This window comes from Castor canadensis, chromosome 4 (assembly GCF_047511655.1).
Source record: "Castor canadensis chromosome 4, mCasCan1.hap1v2, whole genome shotgun sequence".
NCBI lineage: Eukaryota > Metazoa > Chordata > Mammalia > Rodentia > Castoridae > Castor > Castor canadensis.
The window spans coordinates 112714981-112737566 of NC_133389.1; the positions used below are offsets into that span (position 1 = coordinate 112714981).

General features: G+C 38.9%; 1 protein-coding gene across 4 annotated transcripts in view; it reads right to left on the minus strand.

Moving 5' to 3' along the window:
• Nucleotides 1-20306: 20306 nt before the first annotated feature.
• Ccdc148 (coiled-coil domain containing 148) overlaps nucleotides 20307-22586 on the minus strand; it is a 297747-nt gene continuing 295467 nt past the window's right edge. For all 4 annotated transcript variants that reach the window (XM_074070859.1, XM_074070858.1, XM_074070860.1 and 1 more), the window contains one exon: nucleotides 20307-20543. In XM_074070859.1, the coding sequence (XP_073926960.1) occupies nucleotides 20397-20543 (147 nt within the window). In that variant the 3' untranslated portion in view covers nucleotides 20307-20396. The remainder of the gene's footprint in view (nucleotides 20544-22586) is intronic.

Genomic DNA, 22586 nt, shown 5'->3' on the forward strand with positions numbered 1-22586 from the left:
AGATGTTTACCAGTACTCCTGCAGTGAGCTGGAGTGCTTGTGTGAGGGCAAAAAGTTCAGCCTTTTGGGCAGAAGTTCCAACCAGAAGTGGGTAGGCCTCAATGACTGAGTCAGAATTGCTATTGCATACCCACCAATGCATGTGCCATTCCAGATAAAGCTTCTGTCATCTGTGAAATAGTCAATGTCCAAATGGCCAAAAGGCTGATCAGCTAGATTTGTCTGGCTTGAGAAAACTTCATCCATAACCTCTAAGCAGTCCTGCTCCAGGGAGCCTGAGTCAACTGGCAATAGGGTGGCTGAGTTTAGAGTCCAAACAACCTCTAGCCAGATGTGTGGGTTTTCACATAACATACTCTGATATTTAGTCATCCAAGAGTTGGTCAGCCAATAATAATTTCCCTTATACTCCATGAGAGTAGGTCGGAGTGGGGAACTCAGACAGTGGGTTTTGTCCCAAGGCAAGCTTGTCTGCCTCCACCACCGGGGCAGTGGTAGCTGCTAGGACACACAAGCTAGGTGGCCAGCCTCACGCAACAGCATCGAGCTGTTTGGATAAGGAAGCTACCAGACGATGCCAGGAGCCTAGTATCTGAGTCAAGACCCCAATAGCTGTCCCCTTTCACTCAGTGATATACAGGAAAAAGGGCTTCATCACATCTGGCAGGCCGAGAGCATGGGCATTTGTGAGTGCCCTCTTGATCTCTCTTAAGGTTCTCTCTTGTTCCTTTTCCCGTACAAAGGGCTCCCATTCTCCTTACTTTATGTCTCCATAGAAGAGTTTGGCCAAGGGGGAGTAGTTAGGGATCCAGATTTGGGAGAAACCTGCAGGTCCCAAAAACTCTCTGATTTGCTGGTAGGTCTTTGGGGCTGGAATGCAACAGACAGCCTTTTTTCTCTTAGGGCCAAGCCTACACTGTCCCTGTGACAGGTGAAAGCTGAGGTATTTGACAGTGTCTTGGCTAATCTGGGCCTTTTTCTAAGAGTGTTTGTATCCTTCATCTTATAAAAGAAAAAGAAAGTGGTGAGTCCCTTCCATACAGTCCTCCCAAATTGGTCCAGCCAGCAGGAGGTCATCTATGTACTGGAGGAGTGTGCAGCCATGCTGGTTGGCTGAGAAAGCATTGAGGTTGGATGCAGTTCTGAAGATGGTGGGGGAGTTTTTGAAATGTTGTATCAACTGAGTCCAGGTTAGTTGCCCCTTTTCTCCAGTATTGGGATTTTCCCACTGGAGGACAAAAATAAGCTGGCTCTGTGGGGCTAGGTGGATGCAGAAAAATGTGTCCTTAAAATCTAGGCAGGTAAAAAACTTTGCCTCAGCTGGGACAAGGCCTAAAAGTATGTAAGGATTTGAGACTACAGGTTGCAAAGTGACAGTTGCTGAATTTACTGCCATGAGGTCCTGAACTAGCCTGAAATCCTCAGTCCCCAGTTTCTGGACTGATAATAAGGGGGTGTTCCAGGATGTCTGGCAAGATTGGAAGATCCCATATTTTAAGAGTCCGTCAAAGTGTTTTTGAATTCCAACCTGGGCCTTGAGGGGAGTGAAGTACTGTTTTTGGCCAACAGGGGAGGCTCCCAACTTTAGTTCCACCACTAATGGGGACAAGTTTTGGGCCAGACCTGGAGGGTTATCTTCAGTTCATACACCTGGAATCTTGAAGGGAAGCTTAGAAATCTCAGTAGGTCTTCCCTCAGGGGTACAGAGCCTCCATTCCTCTTCTTGTGCAACAGTGAGGATTAGAGTCTTTGCCTCAGGTCCTCTCAACTTTAAGGCTGTGCCATCTGAATCAAAAGTTATGTGTGCCCTCAGTTTGCATAATAAGTGCCTGCACATCAAGCCCACAGGGCAATTAAGGAGATAAAGGATTTCATGCCTGACTTCATGACTCCCAAGATTGCATTGTCTGGAACTAAGAAGGGGTAATGGACCCAGTCCCCTGTAGCCCTTATAAAAGCTGTACGATTTTGTGAAAGATGGCCCACTGTTTGGGTCACAACTGAGTGGTCTACACTGGTGTTCACCATGAAGTCAACAGGATGGCCCCCTATCCTTATTCAGACCATAGACTCCTGGGTGCCCAATAGAATTGAGCCTGGTCTGTTCTATGCTTCCTTATAGCCTTCCAGGCCTGCCAATCCAACAATGTTTTCCTCCCAGGGACCAGCCTCCCTGTGGGTAGGCTGATAATTTCCCTCCACTATTTGGCCTCTGCCTCTGGTCTGGGGGTCCTTCTGGGAATTCTTGGCCTGTTGGGGACATTCATTCTTCCTGTGTCCTTCCTGACAACAGTAGGCATATTGATTTTGCCCTAGTCCCTCCCTAAGGTGGGGGCATCCTGGGGGCATTGGTCACCCTCCACAGTAATTGCCTCTGCCTCTGCCTGGATTAGCTCTCCAGAGCCTGCCTGACTGCCCAGCAAGGGCTGCTGCAAGGAGGTCTACTTTCCTTTTTATCTTCCTGTTGGCCTCCCATTTAGCCTCTTGATCTCGACTGAGAAAAACATTTGTGACCACCTCCAGAAGCTGGCTGGTGTTCATTCCTGCGAATCCTTCCAGTTTCTACAATTTTTGCCTTATGTCCCCGTGGGGCTGTGCAATGGTTTTCAGTAGCTTCCAGGTCAAAGGGAGTATACAAGTAGAAGGCCTCACACAACCGCTCATAAAACTGTCTGGGAGTCTCATCTGGCATTTGGAGGAACTCTGATGCTTTGCTGATGTTCATGACCTTTTCTCTCCTTCCTTCATGCCTCCCAATAATGCCTCCTGGTATCATTCAAGCCAGTGGTGGCCTTGGTCATCATTAGGGTCCCAGTGGGGGTCTTCCTCAGGGAACTGAGCCTGGGCATAGGCTTGGGCATTTCAGGTGTCAGGAGGGTCATGATCTTCCAGCCACTTTAGAGCCACCAATGTTATACGGCATTGCTCTCCAGTATTAAGTAAGAGTCAGAAGAAGTGGGTTTATCAGTCTGGATGATAGAATGCATCAAATCAATCAGAGCCTGAATTTTTTCCATGAAGGAAGGGGTATGTTTCCAGATTAGGAGGTCTTTGATGGTAAAGGGCTGGTAGACAAATATCCATCCTCCTCCTTGTATTTGACCATCTGGGTAATATAATACATTAGGCTCCTTAAGGGTTATCTGCAGGGAATCTGAGGAGAGAAGGGGTCCTTGTAGAGGCTGGTTGGATGCTCCTGATTGAATGGGGGATGTGGAGTGAGCACCAGTGGACTTGGAGTGGGTATGGGGTCCATAGGACTCAGGGAGGTCAGGGGAGTTGAGGCCCCAGAGGCTTCTGGCCAGATTTTACAGGTGTGACTTTCCCTCTAGCTTCCCCATCTGATGTTGGAGGCAGGGGTGCAGAACTGGATGCTGGTGGCAGAGGTGGATAAAGAGATACATAGGGTGGTGGTATTTCCTCAGGTTCCTAGGCCAGTATAGTCTCCTTTGTTTTGTCCCTGTACTTGGAAGTTGCAGCCAACTTAACTACCATAATCCTACAGGTCTCTTCCAGACAGGGCCTAAGCCAATGGGTCAACTGAGGATAACATCCTGCCAGCAAATATAGGGAAACTGATCTGGGTGCTCAGGCTTCCCTATAATTACCCTATAAACTTCATTAACCACAGTTTTGTCTAGTGACCCTTCTGGGAACCAACCTACAGGAAAAGTGGGCCAATCTACCTCACAAAGGGCCTTGAGCTTGTTAGGAGTTAATTCCATATTCTCCATTAAATCCTTTTTTTAAAGTTTTTAAGCATAAAGTCCAAAGGGGTGCCCTTACTCTGATTTCCACCCATTTTCTCCTGTTACCAGATGTCAAGACAGACACGGAGGGGTTGGGGTTTTGGAGAAGAGTTAAGGGGGGTCCTCTTCTCTGACCCACAAGGGAGAACAATATGTGCCCCTTATTAGTGACCTGGACATGGTAACCCCACCAGGAACTGCACCTACACAGGGTCTTCACTCACTTCATCCATCTCTGGTCACTCCCCTCATAGGGATTTAAGCATCTCTTAGCTGTAGTGAGGCTATATAATCCTGCCCTGCTCCCTGAACCTGAGAGAGTTTCATCTTCCATAGGACTGTGCAGCTGTCTCTGGGAGGTGATCAAGCTCCCCTTCTGCCTCCTAAAGGCAGGCCTATTATTTGAACCTGGGTTCTTCCTGGTCTGGTGGGTGAGGCTCCCAATTGGTTCCTGAGCCTTCTCTAGGTTCCTTTGTGCACTCGAGACTTGTTTTCTGATGTGCCAGGAGAGGCAAGTCCCTCCATCAGATCAACAGATCCACTGGCACCTGGCAGGACACTCTCCCAATGAGCCAGGGATGCTAAGTCCCCGCAACAAAGAGGTGAAAATACTGTCTCCAAATCCCAGAAACAAGCCCCTAGAAACGTTGCAGGGTATTCATTCAGGGAAACAGGACACCAAGGCTTTTTAGGAAGTAATATTTATTAGCGTACCAGCAGTGGCTCAAAAATTCCCATCTAAAGGTTGAGCTCCAAGAACAAAGGGGCTTTGCCTTATATACCCTTGCAAACAGTTTCAGAAGCAAGAAGCAAAGTTTAACCCATGTATGGTTGTACGCATCTCTATTGGCTACTTTACCCTCATTGCTACATGACCTTCCTCGTGTTCAGATTCTTTAAGTCTTATCTCCCTGCTATGTTGCCCCCTCCTCCCTGATACAATATGATCCTCAAAAGTGGAAATATTTCCTGTGTAGACTCAAGAGAAAAGTTTGCTGACTCCTGCTCTAGGAACCGCAGATTGGCTGTTGGGGTAGCACAGGTGCAAAACAGAAGGCTAGGATTTGAGTCCATGGACAGTGAGGAAGATGAGTGAAGCACACCCCTCAAATTCTGGCATGCTGGGAACTAGTCACTCTGGAAAAGGATGGGTGGGGAGAAAGTGGACTCTGAAGGGCACAGGTAAGGACACCTGTTGGAAGGGGGCCCTGCTCTGGACAGACAGTTGCCCTGGGACCAGCAGCCATTGCCTGGACTCCAGCTGCCTCCTGTGCCCACCAAAAGCCCACACCAGTGACATGGAAGTCCATTTCCACAGGCATTTTCTCAGCCCCTTCCAGCTGTGCTCTACATGAGGTGCTGCCAGGATTGCCCTCTTGTTTCTGTGAACTTTTTCATTCACTATGGTAGATGCTTAACCATCATTGTTGATATCAACATTCTGGTTACAATCCTGCATATGTTCAAAGCAATCTGTTCCTAACCCCAGCAAGCTAGCTTTCTTGCATGCTTGCTGTTACTTTTAATGTACAAAATTACAGAGTGCAGATTTTTTAAGCACCCATTATATACACACCCTTGGCCTTTTTGGAAGACCTGAATATAGTACAAACATTCAAATGCAGATCCCTAAGATTAAAACAATTTTTAATTTTGTAATGTGTTTGAATCTGATCTTTAGCAGAGTAAGAACACTAAGACTTTTTCCTCTTAATTATATATTTAAGCTGCCTTATGCCTGAAAATTGCCCTTGTTCCTGGAAGCTCTGTTCTTGCCCAGGCATTTGTTTGCAGGACATTGGGGACAGGAACTGAACCATGACAAAGGGGTTTGGAATCTGACCACTGTTGATATCATCTTGGAGAATAGTCTAAAAAATAACAGGTCAGTTGACAAATAAAAATGGCATACACACATGATGCACAAAATGATGCTTTGATATATGCATACATTGTGGAATGACTAAATCAAGCTACTTCATATATCTACTACCTCACATGTGCATATTTTTTGTGGTGAGAATATTTTAAATCTGCTATCTTAGCAATTTTCAGTTATCCAATATATTGCTATTAGCTAAAGAATTATTTCTGATTGCTACCTTCTAATGGATACTTGGTGAGCACAATGTCAACCCTTATCAGAAGGGAGTGGATTTTTCATTTTTCCCTGAACCATGGCCTCCCCACCCTGTCATAATCCCCTTCTATAGTCTGTAAGCTTTCAATAAATCTTGTGAATTGCTGCAGTCTTGTCATAGCTGTATCGTGTGGAATTTTAAAAAGTTCCCTTTTCCATGCCTGGAGCAAAGCTTGGAGGGAGAACAGTCACTGCCAATGCAAAGCCAAAGTAGAGATGTGCAGAGATGACCTGTACAGAGGGGCTGTGGTTGGAGCTGCAGAGTGTTCTCAGATGACAGGCTTCAACCAGGATACATTTGTGTAGGCATTCTTGACAAATGTAGGGGAGAAACTGGTAATCATACAGGATGGCAGTTATGGCAAAGCATTTCTTTATAAAAAGGAAGTGAGACTTTTTTAGTCACTAACTGGAAATGTATTTAACACATGACTGGGCCTTGGGAAAAAAGGTCCTGTAGCGCAAACCTTGGAAACATGGCTTCAGGTGACAATCCTCTTGAGGGATGCACATTTTCATAGGTGCTTTACTCCTGAAGGGAATTTAACAAATATCCCAGGTAATGGGAGGTATTCTCAGAGACCTTCCCAGTACTTCTTAAATTATACTCTAATGACACATATCCTGGTAAAACCCCAAAGAGTCACCATTACTTGACTTGTGGTTAGGTCTTGTCATTTTCAATAGCTACCTAATAATGGATCTAGATATTTATGATGGAAGGATGGCCAGTTTGGCCAATCCTAAAACCAGACATAGTAGACCAGGAGGCACAGAAGCCTGGTTATTTGGTTTAAATTCAGGTTCTTATCAGTTGTGTAATCTTGGCAAGGCAAGTTGCCTTGCTAAGCCTTGTTTTCCTCAGTTATGAAATGCAGCTAATGTAGTATATACCTCACAGTGTTGCTGCAGATAGAATTGCTTCATACATGCCAAGCACCTAAAACAGTGCCTGATGTGTAGTAGGAGTTCCATGAAGGCTGGCTACTACTCTTATGACTTCTGATAAAGGATTTTTGATTCAGATACCTGCATTGCCATAAAAATTCACCTTAAAACAGTAATTTATTGTTTCTCACAGACTCATGAGTTGACTAGGACCAGATGTGTGGTTTTTCTGCTGGTCTCACTTAGGGTATTTCATGTGGCTGTGAATTACAACAACCAGTTGGCTAAGACTGGAATCAGTTGGAGACCTAAGACTACTGGAATGTTCCAGAGGACATCTTCCCTACCTTTTTCAGAGCCTTAGTCCTCCATGTTTTCCCTCCCTCAGAGCTCATCCTCTAGGCTCTCCATGTGGCTTATGCTCCCATGGGTTAGTTGGCCTTTTCACTGGGTAACTGGCTTCTGAGAACACAAAGCAGAAGCTTCCAGGACTTTTTTAATACTTAGGTGTGGGGAGCAGAATATGGGAAGCCTATGAGAACTTGACATAAGCACAGCTGTGCCCAATAATCTGCAGGCTGAGTTGGCACAGCCCTAGCCACAGAAGAGGGAAAGGGCAAAATGCAGCACAGCTGCTTTTCCTAAAATGTTTATGTTCAGAAAGTAGTGATGTCACCCCCCCCCAGAGAACTGTTGCTCCACCTCCTTGTTTGCCACTGTATATAAAAGACTCACTGAAGGAGGATGAGGTGGGCTGCTGCTGATGCTGCTGATGGCGTTTGTGTATCTCTATCCCAGATTTCTGCTCTGAGAACTCTATATTTAGGCTTTTAAAAAGCTGTGCTAAAGAAAAACTAGTGGAAACGGGACAGTGTGAGTCAAAGGATATATAGGTTTTTAAAAGGCTATGCTAAAGAAAACATGGGACAATGCAAGTCTAAGGACCAAGACTTTGAGAGAGATTAAAGATGCTAATGCAGTTTTTAGATTTTGTACGGGAACTCAAAAAGAAGTAAAGGAATAGAAAAGAAGTAAAAGTGACTGTTGTCTGTCTCCATCTGAGAGCCCAGCACACCTGACCCCAGCTTTCTGAATGTTTGTCTTCTATCTTTTGTCTTTTCTGCATCTCCAGTAGCCCCCAGTTAAGTTTTTAGGACAGGGACTTGTATAGACTTAGGTTCAGAACTAGGTTCAGTACTGGCAGTATCACATCTGCCCCATTCTATTGGCAAGTCACAAAACCATCCAGATTCAATGCTGTTGGGCAGCAAGGGGACAAAAGAAGGGCATGGAGAGTGGAAGGCATGGTTTATAGGAGGTGGTCTTTTGTGACAACTACCACAGTTGGAATGTTGGAGATGAGTATGACCACTATGTTACACCCAAAACAAAGAAAGGAAAGATAGAGTGTGAGTACCAATGACTGAAGTGACGTGATAAGATAGATTTAACATGGCAGAAAATTGAAGACTCCATGGTTAAAGGAAACAGGCAAAAGTATATATCATAGCAACTAGAGGTCTTGGTCAGAGAAGGCAACCTATGGACATAGAATATTACAGACAGAGAGAAAAGTCATCACCAAGAAACTACAAAGAAGTAGCCACAGACAAAAACAAGGTTCAGGATCCAGCTCTGGGCACTGGGGTATCATGCTGGCAACTGGAGCAGCAGCCTCAGGGCTTGGTGCTGAGTAAGGGGGGCTTCTTTATCAGGATTGGTCATAGAGACACTTAGTATCCTCTTTGGGATTCACAAATACCCATCAGACAAGAGGAAAGGAGAAAAGCCAGTCCAATCACTACACCTTCAGACTCAGGAGAGTTGTACATGCTTTTATTTGCATATCCACTTTCCCAAAGCTTGCTTTGTGAACAGACTTGCTCTCCACCTTGCTTTTCAAGAGGAAAAGGAATGAATAAGGTCAGTCTTCTCATATGATAAGGACTGAAGTCCACAAATCTATCACCTCACACTTGATTTATGCTAGTTAATTATAAATTGTTCCCCCGCTTCTAATCTTCTCCTTTTTTAAAAAACAATTTTGTGGTACATACCTATAATCGCAGCACTGGAGAGGTTGAGGCAGGAGGATCATTAGTTCAAGGTCAGCTTGTGCTACATAGCAAGTCTCCGGCCAGTCTGTGCTACCAAGTGAGACTGTTTCTCAAAAACAAGGAAATAAAAAAATTGTTTTGCTGGAGATTGAACCCAGGCCCTTGTGCATGTTAAGCATGCACTCTACCATTGAGCAATAACCCCAGTGCCTCTACTCTTCTGTCTGACTTGTACCCTGCTCTCACATTAACCTCCAGAAGAATTCATTGTCTGTTTCCATGCCAATAAACATTCAAATATTAAACATTTTGTATTATAGCCAGGCACTGTTGGCTCCAGCCTGTAATCCTAGCTACTCAGGAGGCATAGATCAGGAGGATCTCGGTTCAAAGCCAGCCAGTGCAAATAGTTCACAAGACCCTATCTCAAAAAAAAAAAAAATCACAAAAAGGGCTGGTGGAGTGGTTTGAGGTATAGGTCCTGAATTTAAGCTCTAGTACATATATATATAAAATACATAATATGATAATATATAATATAATATATAGTACTCTCTATATGATAAAGTTCAAACCCCTGAGGTGTTTAAAGGATCCATAGGTCTGTATCTGTGAGGAATAAGGTTTGGGTGGAGGATGGCAGAAGTGAAACTCCCAAGAGTCCAACGAGGACTGCTCCCTAGCTTCAAAAGATACAAACCCAGCAGGCACAGGGTACACATTGTAATACTGTACTTCTTTTCTTATGAGATTAACCAATGGTCAGCAGCCAATGGCAGTGAAAACCCTTCCAGGCATGAACACAAGTACTCCCAGAAATTATTTATCTTTCCTACTTGGAGAGTTCCATTATCACCCAGAAGTAATTACTACCACCTTGTAAAGCTACTCAACAAACCATGTAACTTATCACAGTAATCCATGCCTTATGTATGGATTCTGGGTCCCAATATTCTTAATTCACTTGACTCCACAACTTCCTCTCTGCTGTGGTGCAGGTTATACAGTTTCCTTTACCTATACCTATGTAGAGGATGAAGAAACTTTCCATTTCTCCACATGGAGGTCTGTTGAATTGAATTAAATCATAGATTTGGGCTCCAAAAGTGGGAAAAAATCAAATTGTCTAGAAACATAAAAATAAAGAAGCTTGAGGCTTCTACTGGTCTCTTTAGCCAGTTTTAAGTAAGTTTAAGCAATTTGAAGCAAGAAAACACTCTCTTCAAGTCATCTGGATCTTTTTTCTTTTTAGGTAAGAGGGTTCCAATTCTATGTAGATATAACTTCATGTGCTTTGCTGTGCTGGGTTTTGTTTTTGTTTTTGTTTTTGTTTTTAGCAAGTCATTTATTATCACTTCCAAATAAAGTTTTAGTTCATTTATTTAATTTTATTTCATTAGTGTCTGAAAATGAAAGTTATTTTTAATTATCTTCACAAACTAAGTTAGTTTATAATATTTTAATAATAACAAGGCATTTTTGGCAGCATTTTGTTTTAACTATACTGTGAAGGTAAGCATTTCAGATTAACACACTATTTATAAAATGTCTAAAGCAATGAATGCTAATTGTTTTTGACTTTGTTTATAAATATTAGGAATTTTAAGCATATGGAGTACTAAGTAGTATTGACATATCTGGGAAAATGTGCAAAATAAGGCAATTAAACTTTTTCTGCACTCACTTTCCCATGTATAAATAATAAATTCTCCAAGGAAAAAGATACTTGGTGCAGTGAGTGAAATTTACAGTGACATTAAAGACATACATTTAGCACAGTGGGTTTACTATAGATAACAACAATGTGCTGTATATTTTAAAGAATCTAAAAGAAAGGAATTTAACATATTCATCACAAAGAAATGATAAATGTTTGAGGAGATAGGTATGCTTAACCTGATTTGAACCACTCCTATATACAAGTAGTGACATAAATATGTACATCTTTTATAGTCAGTTAAAAAGGCAAAAACAAATCCTGCATATAAGGAAAAATGGCTAATGATGAAAATAAGTGTTCTTGGAAAAATGGAAACATCCAAATCTGTTCCAGAAAAAAACTGGATTTGGTGAAAATGGCCACAAAGTGAAACAAAGGCAGATAATATAATTGGTAAAATTTGACATGGGCAAAAATCTGAAAAAGAATAAAATTTTATTGCAGAAAAGTAATTGATACCAATCAAGATAACTTCAATAAACTATAAATAGTTTATTGTAAACTAAAATGTGGAAACAAAAAAATAAAATCAAGACAAAACAAAAAAAGCATGTATTTAAAATACAAGCCAGAGTCACACTGAGCAGTGAAAAAAATCAGAAATACTATTGCAAGTGGGAAAGAAAAGAAGATAGTTATTTGTGCCAAAAAGAACTACTGTAGAGGTTTCTTCTTTTGGGGGGTTTTGTTGTTGTAGTTTTTGTTTTATTTTGTTTTTTGCAGTACTGGTGTTTGAACTCAGGGCCTCCCACTTACTGGGAAGGTACTCTACCACCTGACCCCGGCTCCCAATCCCTCTAAAGGTTTCTGGAGATTTAGGAGTATGATAAGAACAGGATATGTTCAATGTCTTATTCCTCCCTTAATTCCACAGAGGTCACGTAGTTTGTGGATTCTATTGTTGTCGTCCTATTGAGGTCATCTTATTGAGGTCATCCTATTGAGGTCGTCCTATTGAGGTCATCCTATTGAGGTCGTCCTATTGAGGTCATCCTATTGAGGTCGTCCTATTGAGGTCGTCCTATTGAGGTCAAGGTGAAATAGTCATACTCTTCCTACATGCTTAGTTCCTGCAAATTGCCCATTCAGGATCTTTCTAGGGCTTTAGGACTATACAAATAATAGAACTTTGAATATTGAAAAGTAGCCTAAGCTCTGTAATGGGGAAGAAAATAACTTTATAGTTGGCTCATTCTTAGAGTACAAATCACTACTACAAAAAACAGTACTCAGAATTACAGTGATGTTCAAAGAAAGTTGAATGATCCTTTCTTCATATTTTCTGAAGAGACTGGAAAGAGTTGAGTAGACAGGTTGCAGAGATGAAGGGATTACCTACAGAGAGCACAAGCTGCTATTTTGCGTTAGAGGAGCTGACAAAAAGACCAGTGTATCATTGCATCAAGTTATTTAAGCAGGCAAACAACTTTTTAAGGGGGGTTAAGTAGTCTCTAGTACTTCTGGGAAGGTCAGAAAGTCAGTGTTTGAGGTTATCCAACCAAGACTGTTCCACTGAAAATCTGCTGGCCCTCTGCTAGTCCCATACATCTTTGCTTGCATCAACTAACCTAAGTCCTACATACTGTAAACTAGGCAACTGTTGTCCCCCAGAGCTGAAACCCTCTGTTGCCTCTCCTGCCAAGAAATGGAATCTTGCTTCCTTGTGGAGATCTCCTATGAAGTCTCAATGAGTGCTTCTGAAAGGCAGATAATATATCACATGAGACTGGAAATTGAGTCTCTAAGTCAGGGAGATAGAATGTCTTATAACATGAGACACTCACTAACTGCAAGAATGGCATGGCTAGATAGCCACAAAGCATGGCAAATATCCACCATCATCAGTATGGTTCCAGTGCAGGAACCAAGATGTCGATCGGTCTTGGTAAATTAAACATTATAAGTCAGAGAAAAGAGGGCACCATGAATGACTCCTAGATTTCATGTTAGCACAGTGTGGTTGATGATGGTCTCATTATGAAGATGGGATGGATTTGAGCAAGGGGAATGCTTAATGTAAGAAAGGTGGGTAGATCCAACTGTTCACTTTGTGGGTGGCATTTCTGAGAAAATGACAGCAAGAGTGGCACAGTTTTTTAATATCTTCAAATCAGTTTATAAGAAACAACAGAATAAACAAGACAAGAAAGCACTAAGCTCCCTGGGCTTAGATTACAATGAATCACCACACATGACCAACTATGAATGAGTGAAGGTAGCTACTAGAATCTCTAAGACCTAGACTGTATCCATGCTTTTCCAGGAGGAACCAAAAGAAATCAGGAGGCATCAGATGGACCCTGAAGGAACTAAAGAGTACTCACTGGAAACTTCATCTGAATCCAAGACGAGTTCTGCACTCTCTCTCTAATGAGTGCACAGGGTTTGTAGTAATGTCTGAATTGGCCAGAGAAGTTTGGGCTCCATGAATTTCAAAACTAGCTAGTCAGAACTTCATCCATGAGACAGCTGCTAAATGGAGAGAAACTGCACAAAAAGAATTCAAATCAGGCAGCACAGAAACACCACCGTTAAAAAAAGAAAAGACCCAGATAAAAGTAGGGAAAAGCAGATATCCAGACAACAAGCTGCCCTTTTTTTTTTCTTTGAAAATTATGCAAAATATCCAAAGAGAGCGCTCTAAAACTAGGAGGTTAAAACTGTCAGGAACCACAACTACTTTGAAAAGTTAAGAGAAATCTTTGTCAAGTGCAGGTGAAGAAAGAAAAGGATCCAATGTTAGTTAACATTGGCACAGATCAAAAAGCAGAGTATGCTCAAGTTAGTGAAGGCAGACTAGAAAGACATCACCACAGAATGGATTCAAGTTTTACCCTAAATGCTAAAGTGACAGAAAAACTCAAAAGCTATATATTAGGAAAAATAAGAGATATGAAAGAACATTAACAACAATCAGGAAAATTCAGAAATTAGGTATTATATCATGGAAAATATTATGAACAAAAGAAGAATATTCAGAAATTAAGACTAAACTAGAAGTAACAAATAAATGCAACAGATAATATCTTAAAAATATAGGTAAGAGTCATAAAAAATTTACAGTAAAAAAAAGAGCCCACATGAAGAACATTCTACTTTGGAAAAATGGATTTGTATTATTTATTCTCAACAAAGTACTAGCAAACAATTTATCAGCATGTTAAAAGGATTGTACATCACGAACAAGTGGGATTTATTCATAAAATGCAATGATGGCTAAATATGAAATCAAACAATAGAACAAAGCATGAAAATTTCAGTCAATGCAATTAATGCAGAAATGGCATTTGACAAAATTCAATATTATTTCATTGTAAAAACACTCAATAAACTAGGAGTAGAAGGAAACTTCTCTAACATAATAAAGGTTACATATGAAAAGGCCATAGCTAACATCATAATCAATGATGAATGTCTAAAAGCTTTGGTTCTAAAATCAGGGGTGAAACAAAGACACTCACTTTCTCCACTTCTATTCAACATAGTATTAAAAGTTCTAGTCAAAATGAGTAGGCAAGAAAAAGAAATAAGGCATATAAATTAGAAAGGAAGACATAAAATTATTTGTTTGCAGATCACAGATATTATATGTGATAAGAGCTTATCCCCCCAAAACCTGATACAACTAATAAACAAATTCAGCTAACTAGCAAGATATAAAATCAACACTAAGAAATTAGTTGTGTTTCTGTACACACTGAACAATCTGAAAAGGAAATAAAGAATATAATTCCATTTACAATAGCATAAGAAAAAATACTTAACCAAGTGTCTTAACCAAGGAGGTATAAGACTTGTGCAATAAAAACTACAAAATGAAGATAGACATGGCAGAGCACACTCGTAATCCCAGTACTCAGGAGGCTGAGGCAGGAAAATCTAGGGTTTAAGGCCATCTTGGGCTATGACAGCCTAGGATATATAAGATGACCCTGTTTCAAAACAAAAACAAAAGAAACACACCAACATGAAACAAGCAAACAAAGAAAATCCTACAAAATGTTGAGAGAAGTAGAGAAGACAAATAAATGTTGATGTTCTTGGAGTGGAAGACAATGTTCTTAAAATGTTCATACAACCAAAGCAACCTACAGATTTAATGCAATCCCTCATAACATTTTTTTTACAGAAATAGAAAAAAGTCCATTCAAAAATTCATATGAAATTTCAAGGGACTTTTAATAGCCAAAACAACCTTGAAAAGAATAAAAATCAAAGTTGGATGATTCACTTCTTGATTCCAATACACCATACAAAGCTTTAATAAGTAGACATACAAGACCAATGGAATAGAATAGAGATCCTGGCAATAAGTTTGCATGTATATGATCAGATGATTTTTGACAAGACAGCCAAGATTATTCAATGAAGAAAGGATAGTTTTTTCAACAAATCTTACTGGGAAAACTGGATACTCACATGCACAATTAAATTGGACCATTATACCATATACAAAAATTAACTAACCAACAGACCAAAAAACTAAATATAGTGCTAAAACTAAAAAACTCTTAGAAGAAAACATATTAGAAAAGTTTCAGGACACTAGATATGCTATGATTTCTTGTATATGCAAACAAAATGAATAAATACCCTGGACTTTATCAAAATCAAAAACTTTTGTACATCACAGGGTATTAACAATAGGGCAAAAAAGGAACTAAAGGAATTGGAGAAAATTTTTACAGATCATTTATCTGATAAAGGCTCAATCTCCAGAATATATAAGATCTCCTACAGCTCAAAGACAATAATGACAAAATAAACAATTCATGTGGGGAGGCTATCCTGTATGTATGCATGTGTTATGAAAATATATGGGTATGTATATGTGGGTATATAGTCTAGCAATGCTCATTGAAAAGGTTATCAGGCCAAGCCAGGCGCACTGTGTATCTTTAGCATCCCAATTTAGGTCTTGAAATACTATTTTCCATCAAAAGGAATCAGAGCTTTTTAGAGAAAAGACTGATTCAAGGTCAGAGCAGAAAATAAATAAAATGAATTTGGAGATGTTGTCATGCCAGATAACAAATGTAACAGATTTTCAAAGATGGATACAAAAATATCTCCAATTTCACATAACTCTTCTACAATGTGAGCTTACCATTGCCACACACCATCAATAAGTGGAGCTCAGTTCTCAACCCTTTGAATCTGGGAGAGCTCTAGGATTGCTTTGATGAATACAAAGAGACACTGACCAGTTCCAACAGGTTGTAACAGGCAAGCTGGCACTTTCTGTCTTTTAGTATGTTTGCTCTTGGAAAGTATCACCTTAGAACCCAGTTACTGCTCTATGAGAAGCCCAAACCATATGGATAACTGGAATAACAAGGAAGATTAATATCTACTTAATTTATTGGGTTATCTACATATAACTGCTAAGCCATTGGGTAAGAAGGGGATAATTTGAGCAGCATCAATAAGAATAATTTAGCTGGGGGCCACATAGTTCAAATGATAGAGCACCTGCCTAGCAAGCTCAAGGCCTTGAGTTCAAACACCAGTACTAAAAAATAAATAAATAAATAATTCTTCCTTTTATAGATTGAAAGATCACTTACATTAAAATCCATGACTTCTCAGAGGCACAACAAAATTGATCACCCAGGGAGGATGTCAGAAAACCAGCTCATTATTTTGAAAAAACAGAAATAAACATTTTGACTACCTCTCTTATATCACCAGAAGAGGAAAAACTTCATTTAAGTGTCTCAGGAAAGAAAGGAACAAGGAGTGATTGAATTAGAGTATATTTGTCATGTGATCAACAATGAATTAATGGATCTAAAGATGAGAATTAGCAGCAACAAAAATTTCAAAAAGCATCCAAAGTTTCAACTAGGCAATGCATGTGAGAGAGTGCAACAACACCACAATCACAATGATGTGGTCTTGGTGAAGACAAAAAAAAAAGAATCTGAATCTTTTATGTGATAAAGCCTCTAGACTGAACTAAAAACTTATGGCAAATACAAGGGACAGAGAACACAGAGGAACACATTAAATTTCACCAAGAAGATAAAGTAGGCAAAATCCAGTATTGGAAATTCTACATGTAATTTGTTCAATAAGTAAATTGAAAGGGATGAAAGATAATGGAGGGAGAAGTCTGTAGATTAAAAGACACTCAAATGACTTCATTTAAAAGCTAAAATTGTAATGTTTAAGAATGTCCCCTTGGGTGACACCAATAGTGAGACAGAGAGCTTAAAAATGTAATCCTGGAGCATTTCCACACCTAGTAGTGGGTGGAGGTGGAGGAGTCTGTAAAGACCAAGGCATGACCAAAGAAACAGGAGATAAAGCACATGATATCGTAGAAACCAAAGAAGAACATGTTCCAAGATGGGGCAACTGTCATCTGCATCAAGTGCTGTCACAGTCGGTAAGATCAGGACTGAAAAGCAGTCATCTGCCATTATGGAATTTGCTGGTGACCTTGCTAAGAAGGAGGATGGGAGGGGAGGGCAAAGTCAAATCAGAGTGAGTGATGGGAACTGGAACATCAGAGGTAGAGACAACCTCAGAAGCAACTCTGAAGAATTTTTTTGAGAAGAGGAGAAATTCTCTTCAAGAAATTTTCTTGAGAAATAGCTGGGTAGTTAGAGGACAATGTGAGGTTAAGGGGGTTTTCTTAAAAGTTGGGGTTTATTCTAACATATTTGTATGCTGAAGAAGGGTTGAAGATGTAGGAGAGAGAGAATAAATAAAAATGAAATTCTTGCAGAGTTGAGAGGGAATGAAACCAAACGCATGGAAATGGTGTTATCAGGTAGAAGCAGAAGGGAAATACAGGCTTGGTTGTGTTTGAAGATTTGGTAGTGGGAAGGGAAGGGAATTCCCACCAGACCAGATAACATAACTTTCTTCCAGTTTGAGACAAGACCTTCATCCTCAATGAGTGGAATTGCAAAAGCTTTACCATTATTAACCATGGAATTGAAAATAGTGGTTTTCAATTATTTTTGGACCATTACCCACCAAGAAATGCATTTTTGTTCTGACCAGTACACACACATATGCACACAGGATGACAGAAATCACATTTTTATGCACAATTCTTAGCCTTATTAGGTATGTACTCTTTTCTTTTTTTTTTCAAGCCAGCCAGGCAAACTAGACTGAGAAGAGTCAAAGGGAAGCAAATTTCTAAAATGGGAAGGAAGAAAATAAAAGAAATTCTATGGTATGCCAAGGTGAACATGACTTCCAAGCAGAAACAGGTCTTCCACCTCAAAAATTCATGTACATTAGAGACATTAAGTCAAAAATTAACTAAAAAGATTATTTCAGTTACACTTGTATACTAAGACATTGTGCTTTGTAAATATTATTTGTTCATTTTATTGGGAATTTATTGCATTCAATTATGATAGTATATAAAACACATGCACTTTGGAAAATGATTAGAAGCATTACATAATCACTACCCTGGTTAAGCAATAAAACATTTTCAGGATGTTGGAAGTCCTCACCTCCATCTGTTTCCCTATCCCATAGAAGTAATCATCACCTTGATTTCATTTTTAATCTTTCATTGTTTTATCATCTATGTACCCCTGAGCTATATAGGTTAGTTTGACATAATTCTGTACTTTAGATAAATGAAATAAAACAACATCTTTGCTTTTGTACCTGGATCCTTTAACTAAATATTATATTCATGTTGATATATTTTTCCATTTTCATTGTGATGTACAATTCCATAAATGAACATACAATTTTAATACCCACTCTACTATTGATGGACATTTGGCTTATGCTCATTTGGGAATTCTAGTTTATGTCTTCTCACACATACAAGCAGGGCTACCCAATAACCTATATCTAGGAACAGATTTACTGGATTGAAGGGTATGAACACTTTCAACCTTACCAGGTAAGTCTGAATTCTTCCAGTTTACATTAAATGCATGTCTCCTGATGTTCTATTAGTACTCGACATTGTGAGATTGGTATTATTACCAGTCTGGTGGGCATGCATTGGTATTTCATTGGGAATTTTAAAGATTATTCCTGTATTTTCATACAGATTATTCAGTTTATTTTGTTTCACTTAAAAAATGCTGACCAGGATTCACTAAATTAACTTACTGTCACAGTTTGAAAACAACAGATCTAGAGCATAGTATTTTATTTTTCTGAAACTATTTCCTTATCTGTAAAATAGGAATGACAATCTCATGAGGTCATTATGATGATCAAATATCACACAGAAAACACTTATTATTGCTGAGCATAGTTTGTGTTCAATGAGTGATAACAATTAATATTATTAATTATATTAGGGTGAGAGTCTGAGAACAGGCAATGACTAGACCACTGCCCAAAAGTCAACTCATGTTGTCATCAAAACCACAGCATATCAACCCTTCATTCCTCTCAGAATGGCAGTGCCTCCTCCTAATGTGCTATCATCAGCTACTAGTCTTTGACTATTAGGAAAGTGTAAATGGGTTGATATTTAATTGGACTGTGATCCCCTGGACATCGTATGGATGTTGAGTAAGGACCCACAGACTCTGAAGGAGTCCTTATCTTGCTATTTGGACAGGATGTGCTCTGACATAGCAGAGCTTCCAAGGATTTATGGTGAGATGTCCATAAAAGAACATTATGACCCTGAGAGACACCTTCAAAATAACCACCAATGCCCACTACCTCCTGCTTGTTCTTAAAGACTCTTTTGTCTCTTTTTAAGAGATGTTATGGTAATGTAAGTCAAAAGGCTGAACTGAGAGGGTATTAGGATGAATGGTGAAATGTGGAAAAGGGTTTCCCATAGAATCTCTTGTGAAGGCTTATTTTTACAGGTTGGACTTGTTTTACTTATTTTCATGATGTTGGTGACAGCCATGAAGATAGAGTTCACCAGTCAGACTGGTTTGTGTCTGTTTTTTTTTTTTTAACATTATTCCTGTAACTGCCTGGAGACTACAATCCTGGTCTAGAGGTAGATAGGCAATGCAGGAAGTGGCAATAGAGAGAGAAAAAAGGGAAGTCTTCCTAAGGTAACCATGGCAATTCTTAACAACACTGCTTTGCTTGGTAGAATAACCACATTTTAGAAATAGTCAAAATTTTATGCTTGGTTTTATTTGAACTTCTCCTTTTCTATAAGATCATCTAAGTGTTTCTTAAATAATTTAAAACTTTTGATAGCATTCCAAATATCATAAAAATTTAAATGTTCCTTCTAAAGAACCAAATACATTTTTCCAAACTAAAATAGGTATTCCCATGCTTGAAATGTTATTTCTAAATTCTAATTTATTCTTAAGGGCTAATTTGCAAAATGAAATTGTTTGGATGACTGGTTTGCAGTAAACATGGTGTACCAAATTGGTTTCTAAATTTAGAGAAAGGCTGAATCTCCTCTTACAGTAATCAAAAAATAATAGAAGTATTAACAGTAATGAAGTGTCCATAATTTAAAAAGTCAAATTCTGGAATAAAAAGCAGAAATGAACGCTAGCAGGTAGAAGCTACATAATTTATAATTCTTGTAAATGGTTACTTCAAATTCTTTTCTTGGGATAACACAACTTGCAAAATGCAGTTTACTAAATGACAGCATATATGCCAAATGTCCCATAATTAAGTTCCATAATTGTGATGAATTTGGTAATATTGAATATAACAAAAAATATAGGAAATAGTGCATAAAATTTTAAAAATCACAAAAGAAAGGCAAAGGTATTTTAATAGATTTTAATAGATGCTATGATTTCTACATCTTATATTTAAGAAATGTTACAAAGTGGTAATTATTGTCGTCCATATAAATGTTGTCAAAGAAAAGTCTTATTTGTATATAATGGAATTTGAATATGGCTCTAGATTTTAAATACAGTAGACTCCATGTCCTTCCTTGGAGGTTTCTGAGGTCTGATTTTTGGCAACATCTCCTTGGCATATAATGTTTTATGAAGTCCCCCTTCTCGAATTGCTAACTCAAAGCGAAGTCTAGGGTCAGAAATTATCTGTAGAAATAAAATACAACTTAAATAAATAACAACTCATTGAACTAAAGTAATTTTTATCATTTAGTTTCATATTTTCCCAAGTTGCATCATTTTCTTTTCTTAGATGATTAGATGACTCATAAACTTTGTGAATATTGTGATTACATTCTGGTTATTTTTTTACTAAAAATGTCCAAACCTGTTTTTTGACATTATCATTTTCCAGGACATTACTTGTTTCCAAGATAGGCTGTGTAGAATACTGTATATATGTTGATCAAAATGTAACACATTAAAAGCATTAAAAGATGAGATAAAATAAGCTTACTTTTAATACTATTATTGATTTATTATTTATTGCTGGCTAGACTTATAAAACATAGTTCACCATTGATCAAAATAAATCTATTTTAATAAATAAACCAATCATGTGCATGTCTTTAAGTAGACATTTTAACTTCTCCCTCATTTAACAATGTATAAATTAAGTTTAAACACATAGTCACTACTTGGAAAACAAAATCAATAGAACCTTCTTCCATGGCTGGATTTCTATTTCAAACAGAACTAGAAATTGCCTCCATCAATCTGATGCTAAGTGGGAGTAGACATATGAGTGGTTCAATTTCTGTCTTCATTTATAGCTGATTGGGCCTGATTCTTCTTTCTCTCCTATGAATAGTGATAAGAACATGGTAACATACAGATTTTATCTAATGAGAGATTTTACCTGGATATGAAGTCCTCCTAAATAAATGGGGATAATAAGATATAGAGATAACTATAGCTTGTGGCAACAAGTGACAGATGGTCTACAAGTGCTAAAACATGGAGGTACCTCTGGCACTGGTGAAATGAAGATGGTCTCAAGGAAAAAGAAACGATCAAGACAAAGTTATACTGAAAGTTAAACTTAATCTTCCATCAAGCAGAGGGGGAAGAATAGAGATCTAACCAGAGAAGAAGGCACAAACAAACTTAAAGGTAATCAGTTTGGGAATCAGAATAGTTTGGTCATTGAGAAACTCTGAAGAAAAGGACACTTCTCAGACTGGGATTTGAATTTCAAAGACTTGAAAGTCATGTCAAGGAGCTAGTGGGGTGGTGCTTGTTTCTGCTTTTAGCATGAAAGTAATATAATCACTGAAGTAACATAGGAAGAGGATAAATTCAAAATAAATTAAGGTGGCAGGGAAAGGAGATGGAGGCAGAGGAAGTAGTTAGAAGTCTACTATGATTGTCTAGACATGAGGTAATAAATGCCTAAATTTGACTGGTTGCAAGGAAAAGCCATCAGAAACACTGTGAAAGGAAGAATCAGTAGAACTTGGCAATTGATCAGATACAGGGCTAGGGGCAATAATGAGTATGAGGTCAAGAATAATACAGAGATTTGTCTGAGAAGCAATCAATGGAGCCTAAGACTCAGATCTGCCTCAATGTATTCTTCCTGTTCATTCTTACCCACTCCCAAGGATTCAGATTCAATTTATGTGTTATTGACTCTCAAATTATGCCCAAGATTTACCTCTCTTCAGCTTGGGATTGAATTTTTTTCACTTATTTTATTTTTGAGTAGAAAATACAAAGCAGGAACTTCCTCCTACCCAGACTTCTGCCTTCCCAATTCTCCTCTCCAGAGGCAGCTAATCAGCTTCTTGCAAATGTCTTCTAGACATCTGTACTCTAAATATGACATAAACGAAGCAATTTCTCCTCCTTAGGTTGGTTTTTCCTTCTGCATTCTTACAGTACTAAGGACAGTACTACTTAATGAGTATAATTCATGGAATTACTACTAGGGACCAGGCAAGACTCTAGGCAGTTGATAGTTATTATTTCTAATCCTTATAAGGATCTTGAAAGTAATTATTTTATAGATGACAAAAACAAACATAAAGATACTAATAGTTTACATAAGTGCACCCAGCCAATAAATAGTGAATGTGAATTAGAATCCACAATGCAGGCTCTTCCTAATATTACTTGCTTTCTAGTTTAGAATCACCCTTACTTTCTTTATCTCCTCCCTATCTCAGCCAGAGCCATATATGACTCCCT